A 14,702-nucleotide genomic window follows, 5' to 3' on the forward strand; every position below is an offset into this window, starting at 1 on the left:
AGTTGACTCGAACTCATGTTTGTATACAAAGAGGGGGAAAACAGCTCAAGACAATTAGATACCAACTAGTTAGGGATATCACGCTACATTATGGGTAACATTCCAAACTAAGTTCTAATGTATATATATATAAAAGAAGCTATGAATCTGTGGACATGTGTTTTGATATTATAATATTTCAAAATTGAAAATTAAAAAAATGATGTTTGTACAAATTAAAAAATCTAAAAAAATAAATCACATAAACAACTGTTAATGCTAATTAAATACTAAATAGAGAGTTTTTTTTGTGTAAAAAACAAAAAATAAATGTAAGTGTAAATATTTGAACTAATAATGTAGTCACTTTTTGATTTTTTTATTTAATTGTGTGGAAATAAAAATGAATATTTGTAAGAAACATAATGATTTGAATTCTCATGAAAAAGATATATATTTACTATTTAGTCAAAATTATCGTTTCATATTAATTTTTTTTATTTAAAAAACATATCTTTTCTAATAACAGTATAGTAATTTATTAGATAAAGAATAAAGGAAATTAAAATAAAAATTAGAAAGATTCTATTGATTTGAAATAAAGAGTAGAGAATGTATCTCTCTAATTTATTACACAAACATGTCATTTTTTTAAGAAGTATTGTTTTTCTAATTTTTTTTTAAACACAGGTTATTGTGAGCCAACTTTTAAATACCAGACTAAATTTTCATAGTGCAAAACCAGCCTTTACACAGCTCTTTCTCCATGACCCGTGGCTCCGAGAGGTTTTTCTAGTACTCGAGTTCTGAAGAAGCAAACCCCAATACCCTAGTTGATATACGGCTAGACTACCACCTTGGGGTAGTTTTTTAAAACCATAATCATATATATTTTAAAAAAAATTTACTTCGAAGATTTTAATAAAATATAAGAAACACATTAAATAAATAGCTAGTGATATCCTGAATGCTGTCAATTTTTCGCAGCGACTCATTACAGAAGTGAGTTTTTATAGTGTATAAATATAAATATACATTTTGGTGTGCATGGCTTTAGTGAGTAAAAAGTAGATGAAACTTGACTAGACAATATGAGAGAGGTCATAATTAGTTGTTCTGTGAGAGAGGTGAGGCAGAAATCCTATTCTGTCAGGTTTTAATTCGAGTCTAAATGATGGATTTATAACTCTAAAACCGTGTTTTTTTTTTTTACTACAATTGGGTATTGTTCTACATTCACAAAACATTGTGAATTTATTGTTTTTTTTTAATAATAATTCATTTTGATCCTTAAAATTTTATTTTATATAATTTGATCTTAATTAAATGTTAATTACTTATAATTTCTTAGTCAAGAGTAAAATTAAAAGAATGAGAACTAAAATTAAAAAAAAAACATCAAATATAGATGACGTACTAGAGACTTCAAGCAAAATACACTTAGGTCCTTAATCTTTAAAAATAATGTCATTCATACAATTCAGGTCTCTTAAAATTTTAAAAAATTAATTTTGATACACAAGTTTATTTGTGTTATTTTTAAGTCTAAGGTTAAAGAGATGAGAGAGATAAGTGTTGTCAAATTCTAATAATAAGAGAGAAAGTCAATGTTCACTCCATTTTCGACCACCAAAATGGGTTTTATTAGTGTCCACGGGTTTCTAGATATGAGAGGGGCTTCATAATGGTTGTTTAGAGTCTTAATGTTGCATAAAAATTCAGATTTAAGCCGGAAAAAGCAAAACTAACCCGATTTGATTTAAAATTTTCGGGTTTTTTTTTTTTGTATTTAGAGTTGATGAAATGATTTTTGGGTGTTATAAAGGTGTTGGTGAAGTGCTTTGAGGTTGCAATGACTTAAAATCGAGTCTTTTTACCAAAAGAAGTATTGCCTCAATTTTCCATCAACAACTATGGTGCTCAGAATCTGGGCTCATAGACGATACATCATTTATGTATTTTTGTTTCAAATAAAAAAATAGAATCAAGCTCAAGCACGCAAGGTTGGGCTTGAATGCCCACCCACGCGGGACATGAGCTGTTTTCTAGCTTTTTTTAAGGAGTAAATATAAATTTAAGGTAAATAATTATTGAACTAGGCTGATTTCATAGCCTGAAATACATGTTTGATGAGTTAAGTCATAACATTTTTTTATCTTCTAATCTTGCTTTTTTTAATTGACATCTTCTTTGAATGTCTTTTTTCTTAAATAATTTTTAAATTTATGATTGAATTAATAACCCTTATCTGTGATTTGTTTTCTTATTTAATCTTTTTTGGATGAAAATGTTTTTAATGGTATTACGTGTATTTAGTTTTTGGAAAGGATATTCTAATTAATCTATAATGCTTTTTAAACTTTTTCATATAGATGAACTTTATATTTTAAAATAAAAAATATTTATTTCAGATAATATTTCTAATATGTGTAGCATTGCATAATATTTTTGTTTTTTTATTTTATTTAATCAGTTTAATACGTGTGTCTATTTTTATTATCATTTAATTAAACAAATTCAACAAGCATAATCAAGTAAATAGCTCATCTTGTGAGATTAAATGTATTGATTTATTTTTGTTTCTTGATTTTTTTCAATTTTATTTTTAGTTATTGTTAATGATTTTTTTTCTCGTTTATTAATACATAAAATTCTCAATTTATTTGATTACATACATGCATAAACGTCTTAATTTATATACGTCTTAATTTATATATATTTTTAATGTATAAAAACACATAAAAAAATTAGTATAAATAATTTTTTTATAAAAAAAATACCTGACGCATGATAAAGCAGAGTCAAGTAGCAAGCTTATAATCTAAAGAAGGATGGGCAACGCCAAAAAGTTAAGAAAATTCAGAGCCAATTTGCAACTTGGTTGAGAAAGACTAAATTGCATGCTATTTATTAGAATAAATAACGAATCCAGATAGATTCCTCGCCAGCTAATTAAAAATGACTCCAAAAAATCAATGCAGATGCCTTTATAAATAGGAATTATTAATTAAAGAACTCTTAACTTGCTTGAAAATGAGTCCAAATTATTAAACTCTATGCTAATTAAGAAACGTTTATTATAATTAAAGACATTAAACAATTCACATTGACTCCTAAAAATCGATGCAGATCCATCATAGACAAGACTTATTAAATTGCTTGGAAATTACTTCAAAGTCTACGCTATCCTTATAAGAGACTGGTAATCATTATATTTTTAGTATTTTACTGTAAATATTATTAATTATATCACCTGCGCGAGGGTTAATTATTTTACATAAAAAATATTAAAAAAAATTAAAATCTAAAAGTATTATGTTTTTTTACAAAGCTATAATCAAGGCCTATAAAAAATTTATAATTATAATTATAAAAATTCATTAAAAAAAACACAAAGAAAAAAACCCATAAAAGCATATTAAAACAAAAAAAAAACAAAAAAAAACAAAAAAAATGAAAAAGAAAAAATATATATATATTATAATATAATCCCCTTAGTATATTGATAATAATATGTTCATATGATTATCTCTCTATATTTGGAAATGGATAAGGATGAAGTGATAGATAAGGAAACCACGGGGATATTATTTGAGGTTGCCACGTGGCTGACCATGATTGGCACCGGGATAATGATTATCGCATTTGTTACAGACACATATGCAGTTCTAGTACTTTCATTGGAGCTTGCCATCAGCACTTGTCTCATTGGTATAAGCTTCTTTTTCCTTGTGTACTTGGTGTTCAGGAGCATTGACAAGGATTTACGAAACGAGATTTAGTAGTGAAAACATTTTAAATAATTGTTTTTGAAAACAATTATGACGTCATATGGTCAGCAATCATGTGGTTGGTTGCCCATAAGTTTTCAATTTTTTTATTGTAATTGATGCGTATCACAAGACTTGTGGTCAAAAACTCTGACACTATTTTTTATTTATTTATTTTTATTTTTCTATTCATGACAAAAATTTAGTACAGCTAAATTTATTTTCCAAGTACAATTTGCTTTGATGGTTTGTTTATTAATCAAGATTGTACTTGCAAAGTGTTTGTTTTTTATTTAAAAAGTGTTATTAATTTTTTTATTTTTTTATAATTTTAAATCATTTTAATATGCTAATATTAAACTAAATTTTTAAAAATAAAAAAATTATTTTAATATATTTTAAAATAAAAAAATATTTTAAAAAACCACTAAACAAAATATTCTGAAAAGTCGGGAAATGCCAAGTTTCATTCTCCTATGGCTGCTGCGCCAGCCAGCTAGCTTGTTCCATGAAGTGGCTGGAATAATCTCATCGACTTTATTGGATAGCATGTCAGACTTGACCAACCAGATAAGAAAAAAAGAAAAAAAGAAACCAACTAGCTATGAATCTGTGGACTTGTGTTTTGAAAGCATAAAATTTTTAAATTGAAAATTGAAAAGATACTGTTTGCATTTTTAAAAAAAACGAATTAAAAATATTTTAATTAGTAAATCACATAAAGAATGGTTAATCTAATTATAGGCTAAAACAGTTGGGTATTTTTTTTATATTAAAAAAAAACAAAAAATAAATGCAGGTGTAAATATTTAACCTAGTAACATGGTTTTTTTATTTATTTAATTGTATAAAAATAAAAATAAATATTTGTAATAAAGATAGGTATTTAAATTTTCTGAAAAAATATATATTTTTAGTTAAAATTCTCTTTTCATTAAAAAAAAAAATTAGTGCTTCCCATCAGCACTTGTCTCATTGTCTGATTTAATGTTTTCAAATAAAAAATATTTAAAAAAAAAAACCAACATCTAAAACTCTCTTTAAATACCCTTTCATCCAGGGAGGCAACAAACCACAGAAATGAGAAATCAGCAGCTTGTGATCAGTTGAGTGGAACCTCTTACCTTTGAGCCACATTGGTTTCTCCTTCATTTGTTTACATTTCATTTAGTGAGTTTTTCTAAGCTACAAAATAGTATGGATCCTGTCTTGTTCAAAGCGGCGGAAGCAGGCAATATCGGTCCCTTTGAGAATTATCAAACCAGCCTCAATCAGTTATTGACTGCAGACGAGAACACCATTCTTCATGTCTACTTGAAAAACCAAAGCAGTGAACCGGAATCCACTGATTTTGTTGATAAATTTCTTGAAAGATGTCCACCACTGTTATTCCAAGCCAATAAGAGAGGAGAAACCCCCCTTCATTTGGCAGCAAGAAATGGCCATTCCAATGTGGTAAAAGTCCTCATTGACCGTGCAAAAGCTCTACCTGCGGATCCGGAGAGCGGAGTAACTAAAGCTAAAATGATGTTGAGGATGACCAATGAAGAGCAAGATACAGCGTTGCACGAGGCAGCTCGAAATAGGCGGAGCCATGTGGTGGAAATATTGACTAAAGAGGACCCTGAGTTTTCATATCCCGCCAATGTTCATGGAGAAACTCCACTTTATATTGCTGCTTCCATTGGCTTTCTAATGTTTAGCGAAGAACACGGAAAGGTAGTCGATGGAATCTTAGGAAATTGCATTTCAGTGGACTATGGCGGCCCTGATGGTAGAACTGCTCTACACGCGGCAAGCATGGCGGCAAATTATGGTAGGATTTTGCGCTCAAGTCTGGAGAATTAATTAATTTATATATAATATTGTAAACTATAATTTAAAAGCCACGTATATTTGATTTTATATATCTCTGTGTTTGCTTCGTAATTAGCTCTTCTTTTTTCTTTTAATTTTAAGCCACTTGAATTCGTGAAATCACTGTTGTTCATGATGGAGAGCTTTTATTCCTTGTTTTGTTGGTTTCAGAGACAGCAAGAAAAATGTTAGAAAAAGAAAAAAAGTTGACGAAAACAACCGATGAGAACGGCTGGTCACCACTTCACTACGCTTCCTATTGTGACTGGTCTAATGCTCCTATAGTGGAAGTATTACTAGAATATGATGCGTCCGCGGCCTCCATTGCTGAAACAGAGAAGAAGAGAACAGCACTTCACATTGCTGCCATTCAAGGACATGTAGACGCAATGAAAGAGATTGTTTCTCGATGTCCAGCTTGTTGTGATCTAGTTGATAACAGAGGTTGGAATGCCCTTCACTATGCTGTGGCAAGTAAAGATACAAAAGTATTCAAGGAATGTCTGAAGATTCCTGAACTTGCGAGACTTCAAACTGAGAAGGATGACAAAGGAAACACGCCCTTCCATCTAATTGCTGCTTTAGCGCACGAGCAGCCGGAATGGAGATATGTTTTATTTAACGATAGTAATGGTTATCGTAAATGGCAGATATATGGTCTTAATAAGCGAAAGCTAAGCGTCAACGACATTTATGAAGAAGATTTTGGAGAGATACAGGTAATCAATCCTCTATGAATTACCTCCCCAAACTGGTTTTCTATGACCGATTTCCATCTAGTTCCTTTGCATCTCCGATTCTTTTAGCTCCGCATCTTAATCATATCCACCACATGGGTCCATATAAATTTTGTTCAGTTTCACTGTATTATTTCCTATCATCTTAAAAGTATTTTCTGTTTCTAGTTTTGTTATAAAAATGTATTTTATTCAAAAAAAATTAAATTAATATTTTTTTTATATTTTTATAATTTTGATGAGCTGATATAAAAAGAAAATAAAATTTTAAAAAGTATTTTAATATATTTTTAAAAAAACTTATAAAAACTATTTATATCATAATACCATACATAAAAGTGAAGTCATCGGAATAACTTAATAATCTTCTTTTTATTTGAAATCAAGTCATTTTATTGATTTTGTTTAAGTTTTTCATCTACAGATTATGCATATGAATAGCATGTAACTGCTTAAAAAAACATATATTATTCAATAAAAAAACAAAAAGTAGTACAAAAGAATGAAAAAAAATACAATTAGTTAAAATTTTGAAAATCTGAAAATTAAAGTTGAAAAATCTAATAGAAAGTTGACATAATCTTACAAGCGATTAAGAAGAGTAACAATAAACAATAATATATTGGATTGATATATGATTAATTTTAGAATGAAATGATGTAAAATCAATGGTATACAAAATATTTAAGTCCACATCTTAGTTTTCTTTTTGGGGATAACTGGGCTAATATAAAGCATGCGGTTTAATTTCAACCAAATTAGTTTTTTTTACCTGCTAATATATACAGTAACAGAAAGGATTTGATTACAAACAAACTAGTTCTGGAAACAAAAATAAAAGCACGAAAGGTGATATATGATATATTTGTTAATTAAATAGCTAAAAATAATGGATATCTATGATATTTTACCCTAAATATTTTGCAGAAAGAGATCCTAGAATCTCTTAACGATGGTGGCAGTGGACCGCTTGGCCGCCGGCGTAAGGTTTTGAGAAGAGGAAGAAACAAAGAGGGAGAGGATGCTTTGAGTAAAGCAAGAGAGTCTCATCTAGTAGTTGCGGCGCTGATAGCAACGGTAACATTTGCAGCAGCATTCACCCTACCTGGCGGTTACAAGAGCGACCGAGGCACTGCGATTCTAGCTAAAAAAGCTGCTTTTATAGTATTTGTCGTCTCAGATGCAATGTCAATGGTGCTCTCTATTTCTGCTGTCTTTATCCACTTTTTGATTTCGTTGATTCATGCTTTTGAAATGGAAAAGAGTAAAGATATAAGTGAGGAAGCCGCTATAAAACTATTTGGGGTTGCCACGTTGTTTACCATGATTGGCATGGGTATAATGATTATCGCATTCATTACGGGCACATACGCCGTTTTAGAACCTTCCTTGGGGCTTGCCATCAGCAGTTGTCTCATTGGCCTGAGCTTCTTCTTCATTGTGTATTTAGTGTTTAGGATCATTTTCAAGGATGTAGAAGATTAGGTTTACTAGTGAAACAATCAATTCTAAATTTTTTATCAAATAAAACTCGATCTGATGTATTATTATAAATTCTTATTGTCATATGTTCAGAAATCATGTGATTGGTTGCAAAAATCAGTTGTCAAATTTTTTTATTTATTTTGTAATTGATGCTCATTACAAGTCAAATGGTCAAAAACTTTATCCTATTTTTTATTTATTTATTTATTTTCTCTTTCCTATTCTTGACCAAAATTTAGTGACATAAATATTAGTTGGGACAGCTAAATTTATTTTCCAAGTACAATTTGCTTTCATGGTTTGTTGATCAATCAAGATTGCACTTGCAAAGTGTTTGTTTTTGTTTTAAAAAAACATTATTAATTTTTTTTGTTTTTTATTTTAAATTAATTTTTTATGATTTTATATTATTTTAATGTATTAATTTTAAAAATAGATTTTAAAAAATAAAAATAAATTATTCTAATATATTTTTAAATAAATAATAATTTAAAATGCAATTATTATCACATGACAACGAATCTCGCTTTCACCGTAAGAAAACTACTCTAAAAAGTTGGGATATGCCAAGTTTCATTCTTCTATGGCTGCTGTGCCAGCTAGCTAGCTTAATCATAATATCCATCTAGTTCCTTTGTATCTCCGATTCTTTTAGCTCCGCATCTTAATCATATCCATTAAATGGGTCCACATAATTTTTGTTCAGTTTCTCACTGTATTATTTTCTATTTTCCATTATTTTCTAATGTAAAGCATGCGGTTTAATTTCAACCAAATTAATTTTTTTTACCTGCTAATTATATATAATATATACACTAACATAAAGGACTTGATTACAAACAAACTAGTTATGGAAACAAAAACAAAGGCCTGGAAATTGATATATGATATTTGTTAAATAGCTAAAAATGATATATGATATTTTACCCTAAATATTTTGTAGAAAGAGATCCTAGAATCCCTTGAATATGTTGGCAGTGGACCGCTTGGCCCCCGGCGCGAGGTTTTAGGAAGAGGGAACGAGGAGAGAAACAAAAGGGAAGAGGATGCTATCAGTAAAGCAAGAGAGTCTCATCTAGTTGTTGCGGTGCATTCATTACAGGCACATATGCGGTTCTAGAACCTTTTTTGGAGCTTGCCATCAACACTTGTCTTATTGTTCTGAGCTTCTTCTTCCTTGTATCTTTAGTGTTTATGTTTATTGGCCATAATCTAAAAGATAAGATTTATTAGTGAAACAATTAGTTCTAAATTTTCTATCAAATAAAATTCAGATTTATTTCTTAAAAAAATTCTTATTGTTTTTGAAAAAAAATTGTGACATTATATAGTCAGAAATCATGTGGTTGGTCGCCAAATCAGTGGTCAATTTTTTTTTTATTGTAATTGATGCGCATCACAAGATTTGTGCCCAAAAACTATAACATTATTTTTTATTTATTTATTTTCATTTTCCTATTCGTGACTAAAATTCAGTGACAGCTAAATTTATTTTTCAAGTATAATTTGCTTTGATGGTTTGTTTATTAATCAAGGTTGTACTTGTAAAGTATTTGTTATTGTATTTAAATAGTGTTATTAAATTTTTTAATTTTAAATTATTTTAATATACTGATATTAAAAATAAATTTTTAAAAATAAAAAAATAATATATTTTTAAATAAAAAATATTTAAAAAACAAAACAAATTACTCTGAAAAGTGAAATATGCCCGGTTTCATTCTTCTTTGGCGCCTGTGCCAGCTAGCTAGCTTGTTCCACGAAGTGCATGTATATGGTTGGAATATTCTCATCGACCTGACAAACGAGACATTAAATATATACCAACTAGTTACGGGTAACATTCCAAAACTAAGTTGTAGTGTTAAAAAAAAAAAAAGAAGCTATGAATCTGTGGAGTTGTGTTTTGACTTTTGATAGCATAAAATTTTTAAATTGAAATGATGATGTTTGTATTTAAAAAAAACAAATTAAAGAATTAATAAATCGAATGGTTAATCTAATTAAAGGCTAAAACAGTTGGGTTTTTTTTTGTAAAAAATAGAAAAAAATGCAAGTGTAAATATTTAATCTAATAACATCTTTGCTTTTTGATTTTTTATTTAATTGTATGAAAATAAAAATGAATATTCATTAATAAAAATAGTTATTTTTAGTTAAAATTCTCTTTTCATATTAATTTTTTTAATTTGAAAAACATATCTTTTCTATTAGCAATAAAGTTTATTGGATAAAAAATAAAGAAAACTAAAATAGAAGTTAGAAAAATTGTATTGATTTGAAATAAAGAGTGAACAATGTATCTAATCAAAACTCTTTTTTTTTTTTATTAATGTGTTTCTTTCTTTTTTGTTACAAAAACATGTTAGGGTTTTTTGTGTTAATACCACTCTTCATGAAAGATGGATATTGTACAAAATCTCTTCCCTAGATGGAATCCAACACCCATGTATGCATAGTGGTGAATGATGTGGCTAAAAGCTAGATCATAAATGGATAGCTTGGTGCTTTTTTTTAATGTCCTAGTAGAAAACTAGTGCTATCATGGAGATTTTGCTTTCCAGAAATAAGAGTATTCTTATCTAGTTACACTTGCTTCCTTCACCCAAATATGGTTTTTTATTACATGATTTTTATAGACAAAAGTTTTTTCATGAAAAGTATAAAAGTATTCCCATAATGAATATTTATAGAATATTCCACTTATTAGAGCCTTAGTAGCGATAAGTTCACATAGATTCTTCGTGTTTACAATTTATTTGTTGAATCTTTAAATATATGCTTTGTGCTTTCATTCTCTTGTTGTATAATGATAAAGAGCCTAATCGTGCTATTTTTACCTAGTATGCTAGTGCTAAAATAAAAGGTTAGCTTAATATATAATTTATAAAGATGAAATATGAAGCCAAGATCAATATTGTGATACCATATCTGAGCAGACCAATAAAATATCTTGCAAGTTGAGCATATAGATTTTTTTTCTCAAAAAGCATGTGAGCAAGAGTCAAAGAAGGATTGATGGAGATTGCATATGGCTAAGATCTTTTATAGAGTGCTCTTCATAACAAGAGTAGTTTTATCAAAGAGTTGAAGTATTGTGCATATTTTACATGTTATTTTTCATATTTCTTCATAAAACTAGAGTTGTCTTTATCTTTTGGTGCATCTAATGGATCAATATGTTGTATTTCTTATTGATGAAATGGAAGAGTGATAAGCTATTATTGTATAGCTAAAACAATATTGTTGAGCACTTATACTTTATGGATGAGTTTCTGAAGACCCAAAGTTCTTATGGTAAGAGATTAATTACTCTTTCTTGTCCTAAAGTTTTGTCAACCATGAAAAGTTTTATAGTGTTCTTATGAACACATTAGCTAATTGATTTCTTATGTTTGCATTACAATGGTTCTCAAAGTTGAACTGGAAATATGTATCCACCATATATCTGCTTCAACCAAGCCTAAGGTTCATAGTCTTACGAGTTACAAACCTTTACCACGCCAATTGTGATGAACAAATAATTACAAAACATGGCTCAAAGAAAAGGTAAGACATAAAGGAAGAGTAGGTTACCCTTCAAACCAATGGTTTTTATCACTATTTTTGCATATTGCATATGCTCTTGAACATACTTGATAAGATCCTAAAAAATCCAAGCATTTTAGGGGAAATGTTTATGTTTTGAATAATTAGTTAATCTTTTGGTTCTGAAAATCTACTTCATTCTCCCTTTGAGGTGGATGGGGGCTGATACTTAATACTTGTAAAAAGGTCTCCTTTGGTGATTTTTTAGGACTCTCTGATAATTAAGTCAGTGACTTTGAAGAGAAAATATATACAGTAGAGAATGGAGATTCTAAACCATTTGTATAAAAAATTTCTAGTTTATTTATAGCTCATAAGTCTTTTACTGATGAGGAGGGACAAAAATATAATATTATCTTGATAATATTAATAAGAGAGAGAGAGAAAGAGATCAAACTTGAGAGTGAAATATTCAAGATCATCCTTGGAAACATCATAATGTCTAAGAGCCTATCTGGAGAGTTCTATTAGTTCTCTGGGTTCCAGTTAGCTTTGGTGACATATACTTGACCATAGAACGGGGTCTTATTGCTTTGTTAAGGTGGACCATTTCAAGCTATCATGGAGGGTGGAGTCATCGCACTAGAGAGAACCCTTTCCGATGAGATTTTGTAATCACACTAGGGAGAACCCCTTCTAAGAAGATTGTGCAATCACGCTAAGGAGAACCTCTTCCAATGAGATTGTGCTTTATCACAAACGATGTCAATGATGAGGTCCTAAAAAATCTAAGCAATTTAAGGGCAAGACTTATGTCTTGGATAATTGGTTAATTTCTTAATTTTGAAAATCTGGTCCATTCTCTCTTTGAGGTGGATGGAGGCTAGTACCTGATACATGTAAAAAGATTTCCTTTGATGATTTTTGGAGACTCTCTAATGATTAAGTTAATAACTTTGGAGAGAAAATATATTAATATTATAGAGAAATACTCTAAAAATAAATATACATTAGAGAATGAAGATTCCAAACCCTTTGTATAAAGGATTTCTGGTTTATTTATAGCCCATAATAGTGTTTTGAAACCCGGACCGGCCCGGTGGGTCAACCCGGGACCCGGCCGACCCGGGCCTGGGACTGGTCTGGGTCTAAGTAAAAACCCGCCAGGGAGTTGACCCGGCAAAACCCGACTACCTTTTTTTTTTTGTTTTTTATAGATTCAAACGGTTGTGGTGTTTTTTGCTTTATAACTCAGTGGCCGTGCTGTTTGTTTTCTTCATTTACTTTATAACTCAGTTACAATTCTCTCCAGCATTTATAAGAATAGATTAGAGGGGAGGGGAGCGAGAGACTGTTGAGGATATAGCTATAGAATATTCTATTTCCTCTGCTTTGACTTTGAATAGCTAGAATCAAACTCGTTGCTCATTCATTCAGAGCTCTTGTTGGTAAAGTAGATCGAGAGAGAGAATTGAATCTGCTGGAGTCAGATCAGTAGGGGAGTTCACACCGGGACTTTATTAATAGAGAAAGAACCCATACCCTGAACCGGGACGTGTAAAAAAGCTGAGAGGTAGAGGAGAAGGGCCATGGTGGAGAGACTATCAGTTTAAAGTGGTGGCTGGTCGCTCGGGTTTTTTTGTGGATTGCTGGTAAATGCTACTATGGGGAGAGGATTTGGGTGGCGTGAGAAGGGCAATAGATGTTGTGATTTGGTGATAAAAGGACTGTAATCGGTAGAGAATATAGAGTGGTGGTGGTGGAGCTGCTACGTGGTTGTTGTGGGAACTGCTACTATTGACCAGGTTTGCAGTTGTTTTGGTGAGGGAATGGTGGATTGTTGAATTCCAGCTAGGAAAGGGGCTCTGCTAGATTTATTTGGGAGAGTGACATATAGAGATAAGACTATGTAAGAGTGGATGATGCATTTTAGCTTTAGGTCTTTTCGTGTAAGACATGACAGCGACCAAACACGAATATTTTTTTTGGGTTGACCCGGTTAACTTATTTGACCCGTGACCCGATTATTAGATCGGATTGATTATCGGGTTGGCTTTTAAAACCATGGCTTATAAGTCTTTTACTGATGAAGAGAAGAAAAAACATAATATTTTTTTGATAGTATTAATGAGAAAAAAAATATATCTAATATATATATATTAATGAGGGAAAATGATGGGTTCTTGAAAGAATTTTATATATCTAATAGATTAGATGTAGAAAGAATAAAGTCGGAAAATATAGCTATATTCATAAAGAAGGGTCTTTTGTTTAACTTAGCTCAAGGAAAAATGGGTCCTTCCTTTGACCGAGTCCAAGAGAGGTTTTTTGACCCTTAAAACGGATTCATCAATACTCGTCATTATGATTAACCTCACTTGGCTTCGTAGGGGTCAATTTCTTTGCCCCACTTACGTGTTTTCTGTCCTCTTTTTTCTTATGGTTAAAGCTAGACAACAATCTCCTTATCTTCAAGTCTTCAAGCCACATTGTCCCTGATAATTCAAAACCACGGGAAAGAGATTCATGCCAAGTTGGGTGCAGTTTTGTCTAGGTTGCTGCAAATAACGGTAATCGGGCTCATCAAATATTGTGTACTTGGAAGGAAATACTTCTCTGCCCCTCAAAACATTAGGAATTGATTTTTTTACCATCAATACATTTTTACTCCGACTTCAAATTAGTAACTACACCAAATTACGAAAAATACTCAGTTATTGTATAGATGATTGAAGAAGAACAAATAAAATTCTATTTCTTTGAAGGACAAAGCAAAAATTTGTGGTTATCAGTTCCATTTTGTAAAGCAGAACTTTGTAGCAGGGAAAAAGACATTTTAAGCACACAAAGGCATTTTAAGAGAAGGCAGCTTTCCTTTTATGGCAGGTTGGGGAACCAATTTTTTGCTGTCATTATTGAAATTATCTGCAAAGAAACCATCCCAGATCCATATGTGGTCTGCTGAGGAAAGAAAGGGCTACAGAATAATTGCATGATGATCTACAATGAGTGAAACAATTGACGTTTTTAGTGCCATATCTTATTTGATTTTTATATATTTATTTAGCCTTTTTTCTTCGTGTATTGCAGAAGTTCTTGAACATGAACATACTCAGTATGATGATTGTCCTAGCTTGTCTCCCTCGACGTCAATTTCTCTTCCCCACTTGCATCTTTTCTGTCTTCACTCGTTTTTCTTCTGTTTAGAGCTGGACCACGATCTCCTTATCAAGTTCAAGATGTGTCAACCATGTTTTTTTAAAATTTGTTTTTATTAGTTTGGAATTAAATTATATTTAATATTTTTAAATTATTTTAATATGTTGACATTAAAATTAAATTTAAA

At 30.4% G+C, this 14,702-nt stretch overlaps 1 protein-coding gene across 2 annotated transcripts in view; it reads left to right on the forward strand.

The window, feature by feature from the left end:
- The first annotated feature begins 4,809 nt into the window (after positions 1-4,809).
- Positions 4,810-14,702, forward strand: part of LOC18110663 (ankyrin repeat-containing protein At5g02620) — a 44,205-nt gene continuing 34,312 nt past the window's right edge. The window contains exons 1-3 of one of the 2 annotated variants that reach the window (XM_052449546.1): positions 4,810-5,565; positions 5,778-6,325; positions 7,271-7,924. In XM_052449546.1, coding sequence (XP_052305506.1) covers positions 4,947-5,565; positions 5,778-6,325; positions 7,271-7,828 — 1,725 coding nt within the window. In that variant the 5' untranslated portion in view covers positions 4,810-4,946 and the 3' untranslated portion in view covers positions 7,829-7,924. Of the gene's footprint in view, positions 5,566-5,777; positions 6,326-7,270; positions 7,925-14,702 lie in introns of those variants that run through there. The other variant, XM_024590871.2, reaches the window with a different exon arrangement.

The sequence above is a fragment of the Populus trichocarpa genome, chromosome 19, assembly GCF_000002775.5.
Source record: "Populus trichocarpa isolate Nisqually-1 chromosome 19, P.trichocarpa_v4.1, whole genome shotgun sequence".
In the NCBI taxonomy this organism is placed as follows: Eukaryota; Viridiplantae; Streptophyta; class Magnoliopsida; order Malpighiales; family Salicaceae; genus Populus; species Populus trichocarpa.